This window comes from Micropterus dolomieu, linkage group LG16 (assembly GCF_021292245.1).
Source record: "Micropterus dolomieu isolate WLL.071019.BEF.003 ecotype Adirondacks linkage group LG16, ASM2129224v1, whole genome shotgun sequence".
NCBI classification, from domain to species: domain Eukaryota; kingdom Metazoa; phylum Chordata; class Actinopteri; order Centrarchiformes; family Centrarchidae; genus Micropterus; species Micropterus dolomieu.
The window spans coordinates 17386088-17401547 of NC_060165.1; the positions used below are offsets into that span (position 1 = coordinate 17386088).

General features: G+C 37.3%; 4 protein-coding genes across 9 annotated transcripts in view; 1 reads left to right on the forward strand and 3 right to left on the reverse strand.

Moving 5' to 3' along the window:
• Positions 1-258: 258 nt before the first annotated feature.
• On the reverse strand, positions 259-1059 carry LOC123984782 (peroxisome assembly protein 26-like). The gene is made up of 3 exons (XM_046071911.1): positions 670-1059; positions 436-576; positions 259-277 (listed from the first exon to the last, which is right to left on the reverse strand). Coding segments are annotated over exons 1-3 (324 nt in total). The 5' UTR covers positions 852-1059; the 3' UTR covers positions 259-276.
• On the forward strand, positions 1051-3355 carry llph (LLP homolog, long-term synaptic facilitation factor). Its single transcript, XM_046071910.1, has 3 exons — positions 1051-1200; positions 2059-2287; positions 2603-3355. The coding sequence occupies exons 2-3, from the start codon at positions 2071-2073 to the stop codon at positions 2764-2766; spliced, it is 381 nt and encodes a 126-aa protein (XP_045927866.1). The 5' UTR covers positions 1051-1200; positions 2059-2070; the 3' UTR covers positions 2767-3355.
• Positions 3356-3529: 174 nt separating this feature from the next.
• On the reverse strand, positions 3530-11481 carry hcls1 (hematopoietic cell-specific Lyn substrate 1). 5 transcript variants are annotated; one of them, XM_046071908.1, is made up of 16 exons: positions 11361-11481; positions 10489-10572; positions 10318-10391; positions 7998-8121; positions 7791-7901; positions 7356-7410; positions 7122-7232; positions 6931-7041; positions 6727-6837; positions 6593-6648; positions 5843-5912; positions 5534-5682; positions 5277-5444; positions 4150-4306; positions 4010-4078; positions 3530-3915 (listed from the first exon to the last, which is right to left on the reverse strand). In XM_046071908.1, the coding sequence occupies exons 2-16, from the start codon at positions 10570-10572 to the stop codon at positions 3779-3781; spliced, it is 1587 nt and encodes a 528-aa protein (XP_045927864.1). In that variant the 5' UTR covers positions 11361-11481; the 3' UTR covers positions 3530-3778. The 5 variants fall into 5 exon arrangements, with proteins under 5 accessions (XP_045927864.1, XP_045927862.1, XP_045927861.1 ...); XM_046071906.1 differs by having other exon boundaries at positions 6593-6837; XM_046071905.1 differs by having other exon boundaries at positions 6727-7041.
• Positions 11482-12185: 704 nt separating this feature from the next.
• The window catches only part of golgb1 (golgin B1), a 20735-nt gene continuing 17460 nt past the window's right edge, over positions 12186-15460 (reverse strand). For both annotated transcript variants that reach the window (XM_046071699.1, XM_046071698.1), the window contains exons 19-20: positions 14623-14713; positions 12186-14512 (exon numbers count right to left, since the gene is read on the reverse strand). In XM_046071699.1, the coding sequence (XP_045927655.1) occupies positions 14375-14512; positions 14623-14713 (229 nt within the window). In that variant the 3' untranslated portion in view covers positions 12186-14374. The remainder of the gene's footprint in view (positions 14513-14622; positions 14714-15460) is intronic.

Here is a 15460-nt window from a genome sequence, read left to right on the forward strand (position 1 = left end):
TTTTTTAATTTTCAATTAAATAGTATTCCTTATTTAAAGAAAATAATAAATTCAAGAATAAGAAAAGGGAAAACAAATCCAAAGATCTACCTGCCTGTTGCTGGCCTGGTTATTCAGTGATGTGAGCATTCCTTAGATACCTCACAATCAGAGCTACAACAAAATGATTATATTCATAAATATATGAAACACCAGAAGATTGTTACCCATCACAATTTCCCAGAGGCCAAGGTAGTGTCTTCAAATAGCTTGTTTTGTCTTGAGAGTTTTATAAAATCTGAAAAAAAATATTTCAGCCAAAGCTCACATTTACGAAGTTGGAACCAGAGAATTGGGTGAAGAAAAGAGAGTTAGACCATTTCACTTGATTATCTAAATTGTTGCCAATTCATTTTCTGTTAAATAAAGAAATCGACTAAATGCAGGTCTACTTACCACATCTGCATTATTTTAGCTGGTATTTTCTCCAGGTGCTCATACTGTTGAAGCACCCAGGAGAGGACACCATGCCACTGATTTAACTCAGCCTGTGCTTGAATCCCTAAGATACAGAAACCGGCCTTAAATTCTCGACATCTGAGGAGACAAGACACAGAAACACAGTGACATGACACATTCAGGCTGCAGGGAGCATTCAAGTGATGCAAGGTGCATTCACACTACTTTCACCTGTTGTCCTCTTGGTCCATGCTGGCGAGAATCTCCAGGCCTCTTTCGCACGTTTCAAAGGCTGCCTGGAAATCTTTATCGACCATCATTTGCTCGGCGGCAGCGTCCAACATGCTGGACGTCTGTGCTAAAGAAGTAGTGAGCGGAGGGCTGCAGACTGAGCAGGTGGAACAGCTGCTCATCACTTTCTGTCAAATTTTTGAGTTTTATTTGAGAATAAAACTTTACAACGCAAAGAGACCCTGCTTTACTTTTAGAAGCTTAGCGTACAACCGAATGCCAAATAAAACATGTTAAGAGTACTGATTTGTACACTATCCTGTCCGCAACATCTTGTTTACCATCAATTTCCTCTCGAACTTCCTGGTTTGAGATCGCTAGCCAACCACACGTTACGGTCTTGGCAGCCAATCATGTTGCTGCTTCTTCGATACGCGTCATCATTTTTTCCAACCTGTATACACGTGCACGGACTGGAGCGCAGTGTGCGTCCCTGCCTGTCTACGGAGAAAACAGCTAAACTAGTTTTCTGTAAGTCACAGCTTACTGTTCATATGTGGAATAATGCTAACTCTCTGTAATCATTTAGCATGCGGGGTTAGCTGTGTTTGAAGTGTGTGCTTTGATCCAAAGTAGCAACTGGTTAGCTAACAAGCTAGCAAACTGTTTACTTTTAGCTTGCTAAGGTATGAACTAGCCATAAAGCTAATTGTTGTAATGGCTGTAGCGTGCTAATATCTAGTCCTGTAATGTAACTACCAACGGTAACGGTATATGTTATAACTAACATATAATAACAATAAGTTATACAACGTGTCGTCTGAGTAAATGCTCCTTTTGTTTTAATCTTTTGTATTTTTTATTTATTTTATTTCTCCAGTTCTGTTCTGTCTATTGTATTGTATATCATTTTGTTGTGTTGTGGTGTTATTGTTAAGTAATGTTCATTGCCCTGTCCATCGTGCTCAAGAAACAAAAAAACCCGTAATGTATCAAACTTGGACTACTGTGAGCCTGACTAAATAGAAATTTACAGGAATGTTGAATAATATGTGTTATTGTAAATAAGAAGATTAAATGAAATGTAGACTGTTTCTGTGGGTATTTCTCATCCTTTAGCAGTACAGTACTTGGTGTCATCATTAAAAACAAAGGGCGGGATGTGGAAAATAGTTTAAATGAAGCTGTCCTGAAGATAAATCATACTGGTTAAGTGTTTGGCCTCCAGTTAATAAGTGCTCTTGGTTTTGGCATCTAATCTATCCTAGTGGAATTTATTTTGTGAAGTGTGGGGTCCTAAAGAACTGCTTATTGTCTAGAGAAATTATTGGATTTGAATTTGAGAGCCAGTTAGTTTGACTGGTGTGTTTTGTTTTTTTTTCTTTTCAGATCACCTTCAAAATGGCAAAAAGTCTCCGGAGCAAATGGAAGCGGAAGATGCGTGCAGAGAAGAGAAAGAAAAATGCTCCCAAGGAGCTGGCCCGTCTGAAACAAGCCCTGAGTCTGGATAAAAAAGGAGAAGCTGTCATGGCTGATGTGCAGGAGATTGCCACTGTGGTGACAGCTGACAAGATCAAGAAGCAGACAGATGTGGAAATGGTGGAGGGAGACGGTGACGGTAAGTGAGAGATTGAGCACAACATGGCCCACAGGGCATGAACAGCTTTTTATTACAAGTTCTATTTTAATTTAAAACTGGTTTATCTAGATTTGTATTTTAGGCACAGAATGCCAGATTGGGCTGATTTTAGTATTATTGTGGGTTGCTTGAGAAGCTCCCAATTATGTACCTCATTCACACAGCATGTCATCAGGACTGTGTTACTTCCATCTGACAATAAGTGGCAACATGAAAATGACTAAATATTACACTTCTTTATGTTACACACACAAAATGTTTCTTATTTATCAATCTGTGTCTTTTGTGTTACAGATGGGAAGATGGACATGGACAGCAAGCGCAGCAAGAAAACTCAGTTGGATGAGAATGGTCAGTACCCTGCATGGATGAATCAGCGGCAGGCCAAGAAACTGAAAGGCAAACGGATGGCAAAGAAAAGTGGCCAGGGAAAGAAGAAGAAGGGTATCTCCTGGTGAACCAGAGGAAACACTTTTGCTTTGCCTTGAAGACTTTTGACTGCTTTTTCAGAAACACAGGATCATTTCATGTATTCCTGTTTATACATGATGCCATGATGGAATATCTGCTATTGAATGTCATTCTGTTCAGTGGATTACAAGATTCATGGTTGTGGCCCCTGGAGCCTGTTGATGTAAGGTAATTCACTGGAAGAAAATGTTGTTCAGCAGCTTCATTTTCATGTGGGGACAAAGTTTAGAGATGTTTTAAGAAAGTAAGACTGTATTTCCATACACAGGAAAAATAATAATTTACAGATATGGCTTGTTGTTTCCTATATTTTTTTTGTCTTATGCCACTTAAGACTGGGTCAAAATCAATATTATTGGGGCATCCTTGTGGCTTAGGGGTTGAAATTCTGACCATGGCTTGCAATGTCTCAAGTTTGATACAGACTTGGGACATTTGTTGCATGTCATTCCCCATTTTTCTCCCCTCGTGTCGTGTTCTCTCTCTACGATATCGCTGCATATACCATGATATAGAAGATGCATGCAAAATCAAAAATGAATCAACAGTAAATAAAACTTTTCACTAAAACAATAACTTTAACCACACTTTGCTTCAAATAACTCATTTTTGAGCAGAATTCTGTCGAATGAGAACAGACATGATCCCAATATGATACAATTCCAGTGAAAGATGATCAGTGATACAATGACAATGGACGTAATGTTACTGTAAGTAGTGATGAGATATAAACTAATAACACAGAGAAGCTTGCCTGTAGAATATTTTATTGACTTCAATCAGTTAATTGCCAATACAAGATTCAACTCATCAGTAATATGGGTTTGGTCGTCTTACAGATACTCATTACCAATAATAGTACACAGCAAAAGTATAGAAATCAGCTGATCAGAAGCCATTTTGGCACAAATTTATTCCATAAATACAAAATTTCTTCTGTTGAACAACCTGAGATTGTGCAAAAGTGAAGCTCGTGCAAAAACTTCCTGAGCGTGTCGCTCACTGCATCAGCTGAACGTAACTGGCCGGGAATAGGCCGATGCGTCCGTTACACTGTCCCTTCCACCAGCCCTCGTCAATCATCTCTATGTTGGTGATGATGTCATCCGGGTTGAAGGAGATCTCATCATCAGCCTCTGTGTGAAGAAGGAAACGAAATGATTTGTCCTCACACATATTGAGTGATGATTATTAAATGTTGGAAAATGAAGATTTAACAAAGTGTCACACCTCCTTCATAGTCATAAATTGCTACTGCCTGCTGGCCGCATGTAAGGTCTTCATAGTCATTGTCCACAGCTGTAAAAGAAAACATAAATCAGTACTTCATCTATGAAAGGTTTGGCATTCATCTGATGGCAGACACAGACCTGTCAGCGGTGGAGGAGGCGGTTCAGCAAGATCTTCGTACTGTCCTTCATCCTCAACCTCCTCCTCAAACGCTGACCGTTCAGGTAGCGGGGGAGCATCTGGGTCGAGGAAATCGTCTAAGCGTGGAGGCAAGGCCGGGGGCTTTTCGTATTCCTCCTGGAAACATGACAGAATATCTTTGATTTTATGATCTCAAATCATGAAGATGACCTGAGATTTCAGATATCAGACCTAGCCCCAGTTTGTGCCTCTCATATATTGCATTACATTCAAGTTGCACAGATAAGTGACAGTTTTCCAGTATCCTCAAAGACTCTTCTGACCATCTGAATCAAATACTGAATATGAAATATTCCGTCTGCTGCGTGATAAAAGGGATTTTTAACCTGTGTCCCTAGTTACATCTTTTTATCTATCGTCCAAACAAAAAAGCTAGCAGGAAACTGAGTTATGTCCTTGCTCCGTTTTGCAAACAAAATGTTAAATGTTATGAGGTTTCTTAGTATACGCTGATGTTTCTTTCCAATATTTTGTATTCTCATACAGAATAACACGCTCATATTTTGATGTTTTGCCTGTGTAGTAAACAGAGCACGGACATACATAATTTTCGTCTCCCTGTGTATTTTGAGTTCACATTTACCATAAGCGGTTGACGACGGATGGATGGATGGATGGATTTACCATCACGCTGCCAGAAATACTCACTGGAGCCTCAAATGAGTATTAATCCACAGCTGAAAATAGTCCCTAACAGATGCAGTATTTACTTTTTTTTACATTTGCTAAATATGACAGTGCCCAGTTGTTTAAGGACCCTTTTTAACAAATTAAACAATATTTTTGAGACCCAATTTATGGTTGATTTTGCCAAATTGCCTCATTACATATTGGAAGAAAACTATTAAAATGTTGCTGAGCGACTTAATAAACACACTTAGAGAAAAAAAATTTAAACTATTAAAACCTACTCAATATGTGAAATCATAAATGTGAAAGAATGAAAGATATACAGGGAATTTGAGATGGTACAATAACAAATATAGAATATTTCCAACCTCCTTTCAACAGATGCAATATTCTATGATTTGGTACATTTGATATTTGTATGAATGAGTGTCAGTACCTGTGGCTCTGGCTCTGGTTCTGGTTCTGGTTCTGGTTCTGGTTCTGCCTCAGGTATTTCTTCTATCTCTGGCATGTGCTGGTGGATTTCCAGTGGAGGCACGTCGTACTCCGGATCCACATCTGGAACAGGTGGTGGAGGACTTTCCTCCTCTCTCCTGCTCTGCTCCTAACCAAAACACAAAATCATTACCATGCATATTGACCATAACTTAATTTATACCTCCTTACTTGTTTACAGTGCAGTGTATGTGTTACCTCCTGTCTGCGTTTGGCTGCCTCTCGCTCTCTGCTCTCTCTGGCTTGTCTCCTCGCTCTCTCTTCTTCTGCTTTCTTCCTGCTGTCTTCGTCTGAAGCCTTGGCCATGTTCTCAAAACGTGCTTTCAGTTTTCCTGCGCCTGCAGTTGCTGCATAATAAAAAAAATAATAATTATGAATACAGTGCATTAGCCATGACCTGTTCCCTGTTTCTAATAATTTGAACATGGGGAACTCCTTAGCACTGGTGGCTTTAATTGTTCACCAGAAAGATGGCATAGTAGGGTTGATTATGTTGACTGAACTTACAGGCCTCTACTGGTTGTGTCTTTTGATAAGCAGAGGTAGGGGAGTCCACGTCTGAGAAGCCAGCTGCACTCTAAAAGAGATCAACCGAAAAGAAGATTATCATTATCATTCACCCTTTTTTATTTTTCAATACTGACTTGTGCAGGAATGATTTGTTAAAATGAACAATTTTGATAATAACTCTATTGTTGGTTCTAGCTTCTCAAATGTAAAGATTGGTATAGATCTATATGGCAATAATTATAATATATAATAATAAGAGAATAATGGTCCAAGTGTGGGCTCTGGTTACCAAAGCGGGAACCTGTATGCTTTATTTCAGCCAATTATAATACCACAGTTAGCCCTAAGTTGGTCCTATATTGGGCAAAACAAAGGTTCAGCACTACTACCAGATGTAAGCCACACTCTACTTGGACTCAACAATAAGTTATAGCTTGAGTTTAATGCTCAAAAGTTACAGGTTACTTAAAGAGGCTGGAATCGGCATTACAAATAAAAATCAAAACTGAAGCCAATAATATCTAACTTAGCTTTGGAAATAATCATCAACATTCACACCAAAAGGCTTATTTGATTTGATATGAAACGCATTAAAATTAAAATCCAGCAATGAGAAATTTTGATGGGGATTTTGAACCATTTCATTACATTTTACAGAATAAACTCAAAATTAAATAATCAATTAAGCAGATAAATAACCTGCAGACTAATAAAAAAATAATGAATAGTTGTAGCTGTATTACTAACCTTATCCATGCGGTCTGCCTGTACTCCATAACGACCTCCAAAACCTGCTGAATAATCTAAACAGAGATAAATCTGATCAGTCTGATGTACTTCTACTTTAATCCTCTGAAATATACACGTGAGTGTTTCCTTACCTTTTTGTGACTGATGTTTCTCCGTCTCACCCTTGTAATCATAGCCCAAGGCAGCTTTGTCCACTTTCTCCTTCTCGACACCAAACTTCCCTCCGAATCCCTTTGAGTAATCTGAATGTGAAATGAATAAGAGCGGAGGATAAAGAAATCCGACGCCAGGCTCAAAAGGTGTCAAAGCTAACAAATGCGGCAACTCGAACTCACCTTTCTGTGACTGGTGCTTCTCTGTTTCTCCTTTATAGTCATACCCCAATGCAGCTTTGTCCACCTTCTCTTTCTCCACCCCGTACTTTCCTCCAAATCCCTTAGCGTAGTCTGGTGAAAATAAGATGCAAATTAATGCAAATGTAAAACCCCCAGTGTCCAAACTGACAATTGCTGCAACTTAAACTCACCTTTTTGTGACTGGTGCTTCTCTGTCTGGCCTTTATAGTCGTACCCCAAAGCAGCCTTGTCCACTTTTTCCTTTTCCACCCCGTACTTTCCTCCAAATCCCTTTGAGTAATCTAAAAACATATGGATTGTATGCACAATTGTGGATGAGACCTTTCTGTGAGGTATCACCTTCTGAAACAAAAAAAAGGTACTGTAAGAGAGATGGCTTCTTTGAAGGTAGACAGATGACTTACCTCTCTGAGATGCATGTTGCTGCACCTCTCCTTTGTATTCAAAGCCCATGGCTGACTGCATAGACAACACAGAGGTTCATATAATGCTTTAAAAATCCATCCCAAAAGTGTTCAATAAATTTAAAAGTACTCTGCTTTGAATATTTATGTGTCTAGTTCTACTCTAGTTTTCTCTTATTTATCTCAAAATCTCCAAATTTCAAGTTGCATACTGGACCGCGACTAGCTCCCGAACTAGCTCTGATCATGCTTGTAGTTACACATCTTAAACTCAGATTTAAGAAACATTCCCCTTTCAGCAGATGTGTGAAGTGAAAACTGTCTTCTAGTGTTAAACTCTGCACAGACATCATCCAGTGAAAGGGAAACATCCAAACTGAAGCAATAACAATCAGAACAAATATTTGAGAGGAGGGGGGACTCTCTTCTTCTCACCTTGTCGACGCGGTCTTTCTGAACACCAAATTTCCCCCCAAACCCTTGCGCCGCATCTTTCTGGGAAGAGTGCTGCTCAACTTGTGCCACGTAGTCGTTCCCCAAAGCCACCTGGACGGCGCATATACATGAATGAACAGAGTCAGCATACAGTTTATTTAAGCAGTGGATGCAGAGTAAATGACGACATAGGTTTAATCTGGCAACCTTGTCCATTCGGTCTTTCTCCACCCCAAACTTCCCTCCGTATCCGTATGACGCTTTGGGAGTCTGATCCTTCTGCTTCACCTGCTCGTGCTCCGCAGTCACCTTGTTCCTGAGCTCTGCAACACTGGCAGGTCATACAGGGGTCAAACACACTGAGATCCACACCAGTACACACAATTAAGAGTAATATTTGCAATTACAAACTATTTATCAGTAACACCAAACAGTATCATACTAGGCAAATGCAGGTATGCAGCACAATTCATACACAAGGCACTTTCTAAGTGCTTTACAGACATTTAATCTATAAAAGCAACTGGAAACAAATGCAATAAAAAATTATATAAAAGAGAAGTCAAACAAATGTGGAGGCAATTCTGAAATAAAAATTTAAATAAAGACACAGAAATAAAATAAAAGTGATAAACACAACATTAAAAGGCAGAAGAAATCTTTTTTTTTTTCATTTTACTGATCATTTAATAATTCTAAAATCTAATTATTCTCAATTTATGTGATAAATTACTCTGTGACTGACTAACTATTCAAATTGTCAATACGTATTTAGGGGAATAACTTAATAGTCATTATTTGTAAAGATTTTTACATTGCTTGTCATAACATAGTAACAGCACTTAAATTAAAATGTTGGGCCATTCTCTTGTAATTTGCAATATTTTCTATTTCTCTTTCATTGTGTATATATAGATATAGTATATATATTTAATTTAAGATATCATATACTGAGCATCAACAAGCAGCTTACAACAATACAACTTAATTACATTATGTTACCAGTATTATTATTACAATAGAAGTAGTAGTATAAAAAGGAATAACATATCAAACACTACTGTACTTTATATTGCATTATAATATGTATATAACACTGCTATTATGTAATATATTATTATGTATATTGTTTGTATTATTATATTATATATAATAAACATTATACATTATAAACATATTTATTAGTCATACATATATATACCTGTATGCCTATAGTTTATATTGTTGCCCTAAACATTTCCATAATTCACTTTTAAGGTTTTATAATGTATACCAGTGGTTCTCAAAGTGGGGTCCGAAGACCCCCAGGGGGTTCCAGGAGGTCCCCAGAAAAAAGGGGAATCATTTATTTTCACTATAATTCCATCCATTAGTAACACAATGAGAGAATGTATGACTATTTTGGTCATGAGTTTCATATATTTTCTGTAATAAAACATCTAAAACCCCATATCCTTTCAGATGGTCGATCCAGGGACAAAATCTTATCTAATTGGGGTCTGTGATCTAATTTCCTTGACGTGAAAAAGTGTGAGAACCACTTATGTAATCTCCCCAGTTTCATTGTCATATTTCTAATGTCTTTATATTTAGTGTCTTGTTTTGTCTCTATTGTTGATAACAGGCCAAAATAAAATTTAAATCTATTTCAGTGTTTGTTTGCTTTTTTTATTTATTTCATTTAAAGAGTTCTTTATCTGTTTTCTTACCTCTTATCCACCATCTGTGCTGATGGAATATGTGACTAAACTCACTAAATTCTTTTTTTAATAATCGGACTATTTTAAAAATACATTAGCCACAGTATATTTGTTCTTATATTTTTATGGAACAGTGGAGCTTGGCTAGAGTTAAAGAATAACAAAATAAGTATTCATATCAGTTAAACTCGGTTAAATGTTATGCTTTATTGATATACCATTAATAAGAGCGACTTTGTGGTTACCAAGTTGTGTGAAAAACCTCTGCTGGTGTTTATCCTTTCTGTTTGGTAATAAGAAGTTGTAAATGTTGGAAACCTATTAATAGATGTCTGCTGATTTTTTTGTGTGGCATTTCTGCTTTATTGACAGTGACAGTGAAGAGAGGCAGGAAAGAGAGAGGAGATGAAATGCAGCAAAAAATGAATAAGTTGTTAGGTTTATAAATAGATTTTGGTACAGATACTCTGCAGGTTTGGTGGTAAGTGGTCAAAAGTTTCTACCTGAATAACACCTGCTGAAGGAATTTTGTAAAGCGTGACTTGTTAGAAAGTGGTACTTAAATCTGTGAGCAATCTTTAGTCCTAATCTTACATTCGGCACTACTGCATGAATTTGTAATCAGCATGTGAGAAAGCACATGAATTTAAATCTCACTGTCAAAGTGTCAACATATATTACCCATATTAGGAAAGACTTTCTACTGACTTGTGCTCTGCTCTAACTTCCTCTTCCTGTTGCTATACGCAGCACCGTCTTAGGCCTGCATTTGTCTACATCTTCTAAAGAATCGTTTATTTATAGACACCAGGTTGTGCATCTCTCACCTGATGTGCTCCTTACGCCCTGAGCCCTCGATGGTCTTTGCTCCCCACCTCTGCTCCTGCTCTGAGACGTCATTCTGAAACACAAAGTCAGAAAGGGTTGAATAAGGAGTGTTTGTACCACCACATACATCTTACCCCACAGTAACACACCCTCCAGGAAGTATACGGTACCTCAAAGTCAGGGTCTGTCTCCCAGTCATCCCCCTCTGCAGCCACTTTCATGCTCACATTGTGGCCCACGACTGACTTCCACATCTAAAGGAAGTAAAGCACTATGAGCCACACTAACGATAGCATACAAGTCTGATTAATGACCTATTCATGTGCTTACAAATGGACATTTTCAAAACTCTTATGATATATATCTATACATTCACAGTCTGGAACTTATTCGCGTTCTTATGACTAAATAAGCTCATGTAGAACCACAAGCTCTGACCACCATTTGCTGAAGTCCCAAAAAGGAAGTTAAGTTATTTTCAACATGAAGCTTCATTTCCCCATAATGAAACACACTTCAGGACTTCATGCAGTAAAGAGACACTAAAATACTTCAGTAACTGTATGATAACAATAATTATATAACAAATTGTGAAGTAATTAATTACTGGAGACCTTAAAATCATCTGTAACACTTAAAATAACATTATTTATTTCCTGAGGGTGGAATAAAATATAGTCTCTAATGATGCTAGATTACTGATTGTCACTATTTAAGTTTTACTATAATTTTATCATATCTGTCATAGATAGTTTTAGGCAAGTAATTGTAGTAATCATTGCGCAGGGACATATTGACCTTACCCATCTTAATCTATCTACTTTAGCACTTTTTAAGTCATCCATGACTGTTCCGTTTATAAACGTCAGTCTTGCTAAAGCAATTGCTAATTTAGAGAAAATATTTGCTAATACAGTAGGTTACAATAGTTTAGACTACGTCTGACTAGATCTACTTCCTTAATGAAGCTGAAAGAGGGAATAAAATAAAAACACATACATTTAAGCATGTTAGTGAGTTACACTAAGGAAAAAAACAATACCTTGCAGCAGTCAGCGCAATATGTCCGCGTTTAAGGAGGATATCACTGCAACAAAGTGCTCTTGAAGGTCTTCACAGAAGTTGTTACCAGGTAGTAACAGTTTGATGGGCGACGCGTGAACGCGGATCTAGTTAACGTGAAAGCGCGTTGATGTAAATAATAAAACAAACGTCGTCTCTATGTATAATTAGATCACTTATAAGTGACAAACACGTAAACGGCGTTGATGTTGCAGTAGTAAAATTATTTTATATGTTTCTTTAATTTTTGTAAAGAAATTAAAAAATAAAGAAATGCTGCATTCAAGTGCCCACGGAAATACGAAGATGAACGACCATACAAAGCAGTCATAAGAGCAAACTGAAAGTTTTAGCATTCAGGAGCTAGGCTACTTTAATTAGCTGCTCGACTTGACAATTATGGGCTATCAATTGTAGTTATAGTTACTTATTTAAAAAAAGAACTTGAACGCAGAGTATGCTACAGCTGTGATTTAGCCAGTTGTAGTGCAGTTACAACACTTGGGGGCAGACTCACACAGCTTAAAAACAATGGCCTACAGTGGTTTGCTTCGCTTGTCAAGGTTCATATCTGTCAAATCATTTTGGACAAATAAGCAACTAAAAATATTAACGAAACCTTGTTCTATCAAATTAGGTACATTATTTAAATGAAGTAGCCTAAAATTTCACATCCTGCATTAAAAAAAAGATACTGTTTCTCATGACTAACTAACTCCATTTAATTTACTCATTAAACCTACATCTGAAGTTAACTTCCATGTTCAGTAATTCACTGAATGACATCAGTGCAGACGGACACAACTTCAATGTTTAGTCTTTATTCTGTGCTATAAGCTATACATAAGTCTCTGTGTGAATACTTAATAAGATATACGGTCTAAGTTGAATCTAGACCAAGCAAGACAGCTTCCAGACATACATCACTTCCACATGAAAATAAAATCCTTTTATTCAAAGCATTGAATGTGGTAGCAATGTACTGTAAGTGTGTCAGCAAAAACACTGTGTTTATATCCCATGTAGAGAAGGATTCTAGTTTTTTTAGGACCAGCGTTTAATTGTGTGCATTTCAAAAGGTCACAGTATATCATGACTTCACTCATTAACTTTCACAAGTTCTGATGACCAAGAGCTCTCAACATAACAAGCATGACGGATTACACGACCAGGTCTTTCCATTAGTACATTTTTACTGAAACGGCAAAATCATTGATTAACGAAAACCCATTTATTGGTAATTACTTCACAAATAAAAGGGGAAAAAATGTTTTCATTTGTTGAAATCAAAATAAACTGAGCCCAAATAAAAGGTTAACAAAAGTGTAATGTAATAATTAATGCTTGACAACATCGGTCCCTGATCTAAACCACCAACACTTTTATTACACATTATTTTTCTATACAGCCCTTTTTAACAATTATTTACAGTAAAGTATATTTCAGTGTGAAAGATGTGAGCAAGAATATGAATATGATAAGGAGATGAGTACAGAGCCACCATTTCACCAAATGTAAGCAATTAAAACAATCAGGGAAGAGGGTCATGTCAATAGACACGTAGGTAGTGGACAAATGTTTCAACTGTTGGAAAATAAATTATGCTACATCAGAGTAGTATATAATTGGATGGAAATCGTTAAAAAACAAAGCAGTCTTTCTCCTCTGGAATGAATCCACACTGTGGTAAAACATTGCACCTGAATGGCAATATCATTTGACATTTAACAGTGCAACAGAAGCATGGACAGGGAATCTCATTGGAATATGTAAGAGGGAAAACCCACATCCAGCTGATATGTATACAAATATCAATATACTGCTCCCTTTTTTAAAGTGTTATTTATATAAGAGGGAAATAAAAAGGAAAGGAAAACACCCATTAGGAATGTGTAACAATAGAAATTGCACTGTGCTCCGTTTTTGTGCATGAAATGAGTAGAAGAGGAAGACTGGACTATAACAGCATGCCCTGAACCTCAAGCCATCCTAGAAGAATGGTTCATCATTTTGAAAAATACGCTTACTCACTTTGTGTGCGAGGGTTAGATTAAATAATTGATACCACACTCATATTTGTCTGTTAAACACAAGGCTACAGCTAGTAACCTTTTAGCTTAGCACAAAGGCTGGAAATGAGCCAGTTAGCTTAACTGTAACACAGAAGACTAAAAACAGAGAAACTACACTTGCAACACTATCCACCTCACAAGTACAGCAAAAGCTCATGAAATAACACATGATTCATTTTTGTTAGAACCGAACCGGACTATTTTTGGCCGCCACAAGTAACTTCCTAGAGTTTCGTGCTCAGCCAATATAAAGTCCAGTCGCAGAATACTGTGCAACACCGCCGGCACATACCCCATATGATGGCTATTTTACTTGGTTTTCTGTGCAAATTAAAACAAAAGAAATATAAGTTGTTGAGTACTGAGCTTTATAAAGGGCTTTTCGGTGGATTTTGTTACCGTTTCCAGCCTTGATGCTAAGATAACCATCTGCTGGCTGTGGTGTTATATTTAACGGACAGACATGAGTGATAATCTCGTCTAAACTAGTGTACTTTTAATGTAAGGTGACCCTTTAATACCCAAATCTAAAGGCAAGTGAAGAACGCCATCTACCAAAGTACTTGATTATGAATCAAAAGTACATGAATATGAATCTAATTATAGAATAATTACACCATGTCCCTTTATGACCTCTCTGCTTGGGTTTTGATAAACTCAACAATGTCATGCCAGAGCAACATAGTGAAAATCATTAACAACTTCCTGTTTAAATCTACATACTTTGGCAAAAAGATTAAGTCCTGTAAAGTGCAATGTGTGTGCGTAGAACATCCTTCACACCCATCTACAATTTATTACATGTGACAATATAAAACATATTGATGGCTTGGGTTGGGTCTGTGTCAAATATCCATTTTCTTTGCCCTCTTCTCTCCATCTCTTTCTCTTATCTGTCAGGTTTTGTCAAAGGGAGCTGGTTTCAGAGATATCCGCCCAGACACATCAGCAGCAGGACGTGCACAGTGAGCAGATAGAGGCTGAACAGCAGAGGGGTACGCTGGCGGGAGCAGAAGGCCACTCGGAGCATCCGCACCAAACCCGGGCCACCTCTTCGAGTCTGCAAGACAAGGGAGACAAGGTTACAGAAAACATTCAGCTCATATGTCTTTATTATTACAGTTATTAAGATGACAAATGAGCTAGTAGAGGACATTAGTGGAGCCCTACTCGAGTGACAGCTCCTTCCGGCGGCTCGATGAAAACAGCAGTCTCTGAGTGATCCTCTTCTTGTGCAGAGTGCCATTTAGACTGGCTGTGACTAATAACATTAATAAAAACAGATGTTAGCTGTCACAGAGCTAAAAAAAAAAAAAGGCCTAGATGAGTTATTCAGATGCAGAAAAACATTTAGCCAAGGATAATCTAATAATCAGTACCTTTTATACTCTATAACCTTAAATTATGGAACATCAACAACATGAAACATAAACGCACTGGGGCTCATCATATATTCATATATATATATATATATATATATATATATATATATATATATATATATATATATATATATATATATATATATATATATATATATAAAAAAATAAAAAAAAAATCACAAAGGGAACAAGTAAAGAGCCTCCATCTTACAGCAAATCCAGACCAAAATTAAAAAGCACATTCGAGGTACACAAATAAAGAACACGCACTGTTCAGGTTCTGCTACATAACTTGAGCATTATATCTCTTACAAGCATCAACTGTTTATTACTGCTCCCACTGTCAGTGATATCATCCTTAACTCCAGAGGTCTGCACCAAGCGGAGGAGACAACAGTTATTATTAGATGTGTTGTTTCTGAATTTTGCACCACACAGCCTGACATCCCAGCAAAAACACACACAGGGCTTGTTAATACATGCATACAAACACTTTAAGTTGTGAGAGAGATGCAGTGAGTGCTTTTTGTGCATAGTCTTAACAAAGGTGAATCCATACAGGTCAATACTCAGTCAGCTCAGAGTCACCAATGCTATGTGATGTCCGCACACGTTACTCTTTTTTT